The 8,668-nt window shown below is 43.8% G+C and overlaps 1 protein-coding gene across 1 annotated transcript; it reads right to left on the bottom strand.

Moving 5' to 3' along the window:
• Positions 1-5,910: 5,910 nt before the first annotated feature.
• LOC114613891 (C-C motif chemokine 2-like) lies at positions 5,911-7,756 on the bottom strand. Its single transcript, XM_028759332.1, has 3 exons — positions 7,613-7,756; positions 6,779-6,896; positions 5,911-6,439 (listed from the first exon to the last, which is right to left on the bottom strand). The coding sequence occupies exons 1-3, from the start codon at positions 7,686-7,688 to the stop codon at positions 6,187-6,189; spliced, it is 447 nt and encodes a 148-aa protein (XP_028615165.1). The 5' UTR covers positions 7,689-7,756; the 3' UTR covers positions 5,911-6,186.
• Between the last annotated feature and the right edge of the window lie 912 nt (positions 7,757-8,668).

Below are 8,668 nucleotides of genomic sequence, written 5' to 3' on the forward strand. Positions count from 1 at the left end.
GAAATACCAGCACTTAGGAGGTGGAGGGAGAAGGACCAGGAGTTTTAGACCACCTTTGGCTTCATAATGATTTCATAACTAGCCTGGATGACACGAGACTGCATCTCATCTTCATATCACCACAAAATGTATAAACAGTATATCTAAAAAGCCACTTCCTAAATGGAAGCATAGATAGATCAAAGAATCCTCACCTTTACTGAACATGAGGTATAATGGTTAGTGTTGATCGTCAACAGAATCCAGAGCTACCTGGGAGGAGGGCCTGTGTGTGCCTGTGTGTGTGCCTGCCTGTGGGAATTATCTTGACTGTGCTAGATTAATTGAAATGGAGAGACTTGCCGACTGTGGGTGGCACCATTCCCTGGCTGGTGTTGTGGACTGTATGAGTAGAGAAAGGGAGCTGATCAGCAGTCTGTCTTTGTCACTCTCTGCTTTCCTGCTTTGGATGGAGCATGATAAGCTGCTTCAAGTTCTTGCTCCCATGATTTCCCTGCAGTGATGAAACTAAGGAGAAGCTCTTTCTCTTAGAATAAGGGTATTTTTTTTTTCATAACAACATGAAAAGAAATGAATACATCAGGGAAAGGCGAGTCAAAACCACAGTGAAACCTCCCTCCAGTCAGAAGGGCTATTGCTGAAAAAAAAATGTCAAAAATTAAATAATACTGGCAAAGATGTGGAGGAAGAGGGGTCCCTTGAAACTGTTAATGGAAATGTAAATTAGTGCAGTCATTGTCAGGAATGGTATGGCAGTTCCTCAAAATATTAATAACTAGAATTGGCAATCTTGCAACCTTGCTCCTGGGCATGAAGCCAATGGAGTAGGAACCAGTATGCCAAGAGACATCTGTACTCCATGCTTATCATACCGAGGTCCGGAACAGCTAGGAACTGGAACCGGCCTAGCATTAGTTGATAAGCAGATGAAGATGGTGTGGTAATAGTACAGAGTGGCTATCAGCCACCAATGGATGGAACCCTGTCACTTTTGACAACATGCCTGAAACTGGATGTCATCGGGGTACATGAAATAAGCCAGACACAGGAAAACCAGCCTCATGTGATCTTCCTCATGTGAGAACCATGAGCGTTAACCTCATGAAAGCTGAGTGTAGAATGGTAGTGACTAAAGACTGAGTGGGGCAGGGGCATGGGCAGACCAAATAATGTTAACCAACAGACACCAAGTTACAGAAGGATTGGAGAAAAAAGTTCTGGCACTTGAATTATATGCTATTGATTTATAATTTATATTTAAAAGGCCAGAAGAAAGGATTCTGAAGGTTTTCAATTTAAAGATGGTAATTGTTTCATGGGAAACACGAGTGCACATGCATGCGCATGCACACAGAGACAGAGACAAAGACAGAGAGACAGATATGATGATGATTTCATAAATATATATATATAATTTTTCTGCATGGTTATAATTTTAAAAAAACTTTTAAAGTCCATGTCAGTGCTTGATTTGGAACATCAGCTGTGTCACCAGATTCTTTAAGACCCTGAATTTCTTTCCTGAATTCTTATTCCTAGTCACCCTAACTGGAAGTTGGCCAAGTTCAGATCAGAACAAGAGATACCATGGAAACCCGTGCCAGAGGCTGCAGCACGGAGTGTCCAGTAACCTTCCTAAGAGGACCAAGAATCATATGTCTCAGTTACCGTGTGCCACCAGGGTCTTCTGGGAAACTCTGAAGACCTACCAATGGGAAGGAGAGCTTCCCCCATTTCAATACTCCACATCAGAAGCTTTTGGAAAGTTTTATACTTAAGTTTTTTTTTAAAAAATTTATGTTTAGTATCTGGAAAGATAGTTCAGTGGTTAAGAACACATATTGCAGATAATCAAATTTGGTTCTTAACATCTATGTCAGGTGGTTTATATCTGCTTGTGACTCCAGATCCAGGGAAGATCTAATGCCTTTCGGGCACCTCAGGTGCCTGCACTCTGGACACAAACTCACACAAAGACAAACAGATACACAACAATTTTAAAACTCTATTTATCTGCTTATTTACTTGTGCATGTACACACATATATGCCAAGGCTTACGGTTGGAGGTCAGAGATCAACCTGTAGGGATCAGTTCTCTCTTTCTACCATATGGGTCCCAGGAATTGAACTGAGGTTGTTTTGGTGGCAAGTGCCTTTACCTACTGAACCATCTGGCTTGCCTGTGTGCTCTCATTTTATAAGGAACTCAGGCATGTTAACACAGTGCATTAGCTAGGGTTCTCTCCATGTGTATATTATATATTAGTTATATACCCACACATGTATATATATATATTTGTATACATACATGCACATATATATGTGTGCGTAATTATAAAAGATAGTTGATTATACTGAGTTCTATAACTGTTCGCTGAGTAATTCTCCAGTGAACATCTGGAAAACCAGCATTCCAGTAGCTATTCAGTCCATGAAGCTGGACACCTCAGGAAAACAGGGGCCAATGACCCAACTTCAGAATGAGGCTGAAGGCCTGCAAGCTCCATGGAGAGTCCCTGGTGTGAGATTCTATTGAAAGGCTGGAAAGCATGAAGTCAGGGTCCACTGGAGTGAACCTGTATTAAAGGCTGGAGAGAGTGGAATCAAGGTCCACTGGAGTGGAGTCAATGTCCACTGGAGTGGAGCTTGTGCATGCTGTTTGCTTGTTTTGCTTCTACTTCTCTTCTGTCTAGACTCCTGGCTAGTTGGATACTGCCACCATATTAGTGTGCGTCTCTGCTAACTGCTGACTCATGTTCCAGTCATGTTCCAGTTCTGCACTTTCATAGGGAAAACCAGAAGTATGATTTGCTAATGTCCTAAGCATCACTCAGTCACACCACATGTACAATCAGGATAAACCATCTTGTGCCAGCCACTTAGAAAGCAACTGGGTTACAAAGTAAGGCCTTTACCTACACAGTACCAGACCAAAGGTGACATCCACACTTTTATTTGGCTATCTTCTCAGCAAACCAGACTATGCCCAGCTACTGAATATAAACCTTGCCCGGTGCCTAGGCATGCAGTCTGAAGGGCAGCTCTGTCTCTCAAGTGTCACTATAATAACCTAACATCTGGAACTTGTGCATGTCCTACATGACCTTGCAAAGGGGTTTGAGGATGTAATTGACATGAAGACCCTGACATAGGACATCTTGGCTGTGAAAAATGTGCTCAGGACAATCACAAAGGTTCCTACATATAAAAGCAGGAAGGTCGAATTAGAGAAAAGATGTGACCACAGCAGGTGTTATGGTACATGCCTATACCCTAGCACTGGAGAATCTGAGGCAGGAGGACTGCCATGAGTTCAAGGCTAACCTGTGCTACAGTGGTAGATTCAAGGCCACAGTGTGAGACCCTCCGTCTCAAAAAGCCAAAACAACAACAAAAACTGTGGTTAGAGAAGCAGAGAACATGCACACAGAAGGAGGGAGGGATGGTGGAAGGGAGGGAGGGAAGAAGAGAGAGAGAAAGAAAGAAAGAGAGAGAGAGAGAGAGAGAGAGAGAGAATATAAAAGTAGTTTCTAGAAGTTTCAAAGGGCAAGTTTTGTTTTTTGTTTGTTTGGTTTTTTTGTTCTAGTGATATGTTCTTATAGCTAGGCTGCCTTGTCTGGTCTAGCTAGAAACTTGATGTGCCAGGGTGGGGGAATATCCAGGAGGATAACTAGAGGGACAGACCCCCCACCCACTTAGGGGAGAAGGGAAGGAAGGTTGGGGAGAAGGATTGTGAGAGCAAGCTTTTTAACGGACCATATCTAGATTGCCTCTGGTATCGACTTACAGCCTTAACAATCCCACTGCACGCATGTATTTGGTTGTTTTAAGCCATTAGGTTTACGGTGGTTCGTTAGTGGCAACTGGGGACTAATACAGAGTGTGGTACCTGGGGCAGGGCACTGTTGCAATAAGTCATAGAAATGACTTTCGAATTGAGCAATAAACAGAGTCTGGAAGCCTGAGAATTATGGGAAAGGATGAGACATTCTGGAATAGTATTGGCAGCAACTTGAAAATGAATGTATCCAACTTGCCCTCCTCAGAGGCCTAAGCACTGCCAGGGCTTTTGCTCAGTTCCATTGTGCAAGGACCGAAGAACCCATGCTTACTTCGAGAAAAAGAAACCTAGTCATTGTTTCACAAGAGTGAGCAGATAGGACTTGCAGATGAGTGAGGGCAGGCTATTGAAGTGTTAAGTATTTGTGCCCCCCCTTCCTTTCTCTTTCTTCCTCCCAGGTCCTTTGTAGCCAGTCAGCCTGGCACCAGAGGCCCCCTAAGCTGCAAAGCAGAAACCAACTCATTTCTAATTTATTTCCTCTTTGCGTCTTTGTATCCACTATGATTTTAAGATTTCTTTTCTGACCTGTAACCAGCACCGAGGACCACTGGACCTGGAATGTAGGGTCAGTGAATTCCTCACACAGATACCTACAAATTGTTTGCTGTCTGATGTAATGGGGTCCTTGGAGCTTTGAAGGAAACCTTCAGCTTCAGCAAGAGATCCTGGTCTGACTCAGAAATGCTCCCACTCTGAACTGCAGCAATAACAATTTTCCAGGAGACATGCTCCTAAATCCGGAATGGAAACGTTGGCCCCTGTTGATCTCTGCAACACCTCCCATGCCCCACTGAACTTATAGATGCCGCTTGCTCTTAAGTGACTGAGTCCTGCCTGCCAGCCAGAGTTCTCCCCAGCACCTCATGCTGCGAAGAGGGTGCTAGGTCACTGGGTCTAACTTGACAGAATCTTTCTCGCCACTAGATGGAGAGGGTGAGCACCATGGGAGTTTATATCCTAGAGAAAGAAGCTCTTTCCTTGGTGTAGAAGCTACCTGTGTGTTCCCTTGGTCCAAAATGCCCCTAAGATGAGTGCCATGCCACAGACCTCAGATGGACACTCAGAAAGAGAAAATCTATCCATTTGTGCAGACCACCTAGGTTCCTCTGTGTAGAGTCAGGGTGGTGATGGAAAGAAACACATTCAGGTTTCAGGGAAGTTGCCTCATTAACAAGCTCAGGAAAGGTCTGTACCTTAAGTCATTTCCTATGGTCCAGAACATTGTTCTCTTGCACCCGATATTCAGCCCTCATCTCTTGATGAGCCACAGCCAATCACTTGTCTCCACTTCTTTCTGTCTGTATGAAGTCATGAGGATGTATTTTCTGAAGCTCACCTCTGAGCCACTGAATGGGACACATCCCTCCCTCTTTATTGGACCAGAGTTTGAGCTTATCCTTTAAACTGCAGGTCAGAGGGAGTACCATGATCTCACCTTCACATTCTAAACTCTGTATTCAGCTTCCTCTTGAAAAATCCCCATCTCTTGACAGACATGTAGCTCCATCTGATGGTTTCCCCTTCTCCTCTCTCTTTGATGTACACATCATCTCCATTTCTACCTTTGGATAATTTCCCCCACCTACCGTTTTTTTCTTAACGCTTCTGTGTTTTTTTCTATACAAACTCTAACCATTATCAAGGATAGGTTCATGTCTTCCTCTCTGTAGGAAGCATTAACATAACCTTCTTATAGAAGATGGTTAGGTCTCCTGTCTATTCTCCACTGCCTGAACTGCCTACATAGTTGGAGAATCAATTGCAGAGTTGTAGATGGAAGTGATGTATTCTAGTTAAGGGCAATTGGAACACGTGACTGGGAAGGAGCGGGGCTTTTGTGGAGCACATGTCTGAGAAGCAATGCTGGGGACTGGAACAATGGTACTAGCATCCTCAAATGGGGCCTGTCTTGAAGAGTCTATTACACTCACATGAGACCATTCAATACAAAAGAATAGGCCATTCACTCTCCTGTTCCTCCAGAACACGCATCCCATCCTGTTCCAACCCCCAAGCTTATATACTCTTGGCTTTGCAATTTCCCTCAAGAAAACACCCAAAGCCAGACTAGTGTACAAAAATAATATATTTCTTTTTAATAATTAGAAATATCCATAATAATATTTTAAGCAATACCTTGGAATCTCAGACACAAAGTTTACCCATTCATCTTTACAAAATTCATCTCTCATGCATTGAAAGTGTTGAATCGAGATTCACAGAGAGGAAAAAGTGGATGCACATGTTGCATTTAAGAAATTCTAGTATTCATGAAAGGGAATACCATAACATCAATAAGTTAAATAAGGTTAACATTACGTAAGGCATCACAGTCCAAGTCACACTAGTTCACTGACATGCTGGTCACTCCTACAGAAGTGCTTGAGGTGGTTGTGGAAAAGGTAGTGGATACATTAGCTTTAGATTTATGGGTTGAGTTCACATTCAAAGGTGCTGAAGACCTTAGGGTAGATGCAATTTTAAATAAAGTTGTAGTTTCTGATCTCATTTTGTTCTGGTCCAGATTTTTAATGTACAACTGGACCCATTCCTTCTTGGGGTCAGCACAGATCTCTCTCTTGAGCTTGGTGGTAAAACTGTGAAAAGAGAAAAGACACAGTTAGATGAACTTCAACCTGCTATACAAGAAGAGAGTATGTAGGGTTCAAGGGGGAGGGCAGGTAGAAAAGGGGATTCAAAGTGACCCGCTTCTCCTGCAGGTTTTCTAAGATAAGCTTATGGAATGGGAAGGGCCTGAACAGTAGCCATAGAGACAATGCTGGTGAGAATTGCCTTTTCCTTCTTGGCCCCAGTTTCCCCATTGGGAACCACTTGATATTGGATCTGAGCGTGTGACCAACTCTAAGTATATGAGGACCATCCCTTGCTCTTGAGGAAAAACTTTGGACCAGGGAGGGCTGGGTTGTGTAACTTACACTACAGCTTCTTTGGGACAGCGGCTGCTGGTGATTCTCTTGTAGCTCTCCAGCCTGTTCATTGGGATCATCTTGCCAGTGAACGAGTAGCAGCAGGTGAGTGGGGCGTTAACTGCATCTGAAGAATAAAAGAGAAGCGGGGAGCACATTAGGACAGGAAAGATGCTTCTGACCTTAGAGAAGAAAAGGACCATGAAAAGAAGGCAGTTTTAGCAAGATGGGATGTAGAGGCCAATATATCAGTGCTGGGATGTGATCTCTGACACACAGACTCTGTTATTTGCAGCTTAAAGTAAGTTCACAATCTTGGGTAGAGGGATGCATTAAAACTAGGTGACTTTGGGGACTGTCATTTGGGGGAGTTAGAAGTAAAATTATTATGGCCTGAGATTATCTGAGTACAGTACTGTATACTCCAAAAATCTATAACTAATCACGAGTATCTCCGATCCCAACCACCTCTGGTAAGCTGCTCTCTCTGGAAGCTGGGCTGGGTGAAACATAGATCAGATCCTGGGTCTCTTCCCTTTTTTACTCTATCTGGAAAAATGAACCAACCCAAGTCTCTCTTTGATCACCCAGGTTCTCAAATAATGAGGAAAGTAGCTGGAACAGGAACTGTATGAAGGTGTGATTCCAAATTTAGATCTAACAATTAAAATTCTAGTTGCTTTCCAGAAGCAACTGTGTAATTGCATTGGCTCTTTATCTTCCTCTATGCTCCTTATCTTGGTTAAAAAAAAGTATCTGACCAGGTGAGACTATGCTATGATGGCCCAAGACAATTCAAAAATGGGGTGATATGTTGGAAGGAGAAGGAAGTTGGGGTCTCACCTGGCTGAGCCAGCACGTGGATGCTACAGATGGCAACTGTGAACAGCAGAGCCAGAAGCGTGGCAGAGACCTGCATGGTGGTGGAGGAAGAGAGAGCTGGCTTCAGTGAGAGTTGGCTGATTCTGGGCTGGCCTCCGTCTGTCTCTCTGCACTTCTGGCAGCTCTGCGGCAGCCTTTTATTGTAAGCCAGGAGCCAGGGGGTGGAGTCAGGCAGGGCGCTTTGGTGCCAAAGAGTAGCATCATCCTGGATGAGTGATGGAAAGTGGAAGTTTGAATCTGCTGAGTAAGTGCATAGCCCTAGGATGTTTCCAGGAAGTAGAAGAGAGAATCTGCGGGTTGGAGTTTGGTATTTTTCCAGCCACTACTGGGAGCAAACGAAGCTGCTCAGGGAGGGGGGAAAGAGGGAAGGAATGGCAGCAGTCATACTAGACTGTGACCACAAGTGTGAATGGAGTGGATCTGCTTTCACTGAAAAAGAAGGAAGTGGCCAAGGAACCTAAAGTCCTAAGGGAGAAGATACCTGGAAGCATATCCTAGCTTGCCCTTGGCTCAAGGAAGCTTGGAACTGGGAAAGGAGCCCTAATAAGTCCACTGAGGTTTTGTCTTGTTGAATATGACATTCTCTCCATTTGGTGGAGAGAATACTGAGGAAAGTAGCTGGAACAGGTACTTTCCTGTTTGCAGAACTAAGGAACTTTATGACATTGATATGAACTGTCTGAGTTGTACAATTCTAGACCTGGAAAGCCATCTAAATGAGCTCGTGGTGCAGAAGAGATTTCTATGCAAAACCCATAGAGTGCTTACTCTGTGCCAGGAGTGTTTGGAATCCTTCACAATGTAATCTCTAAATTCCTCAGCTCTGGTAAGTAGATGGTCTTAATCCCCATTGTATAGATCAGGCAACTGAGGTCCAGAAGGGTTATGTAGGTAGCTGCCTTAAGATCCCCTGGAACAGTACCCAAGCACTCCAGTTTGGCTGTCACAATGTTACCTTTACACTAACAGACAGCTAAGCGGCCATGGAGAAACATTCCTTTTGGTTAAGTCATGATG

This window comes from Grammomys surdaster, unplaced genomic scaffold, assembly GCF_004785775.1.
Source record: "Grammomys surdaster isolate TR1022 unplaced genomic scaffold, NIH_TR_1.0 126278, whole genome shotgun sequence".
Lineage (NCBI taxonomy): Eukaryota > Metazoa > Chordata > Mammalia > Rodentia > Muridae > Grammomys > Grammomys surdaster.

Excerpts from the sequence above, each read along its gene's own strand:
- LOC114613891 (XM_028759332.1), bottom strand. The coding sequence starts at position 7,688 with ATGCAGGTCTCTGCCACGCTTCTGGCTCTGCTGTTCACAGTTGCCATC. Across the intron at positions 6,897-7,612 it reads CCACGTGCTGGCTCAGCCAG|ATGCAGTTAACGCCCCACTC; the intron begins GTGAGACCCCAA and ends TTTATTCTTCAG. Across the intron at positions 6,440-6,778 it reads TGTCCCAAAGAAGCTGTAGT|TTTTACCACCAAGCTCAAGA; the intron begins GTAAGTTACACA and ends CTCTTTTCACAG.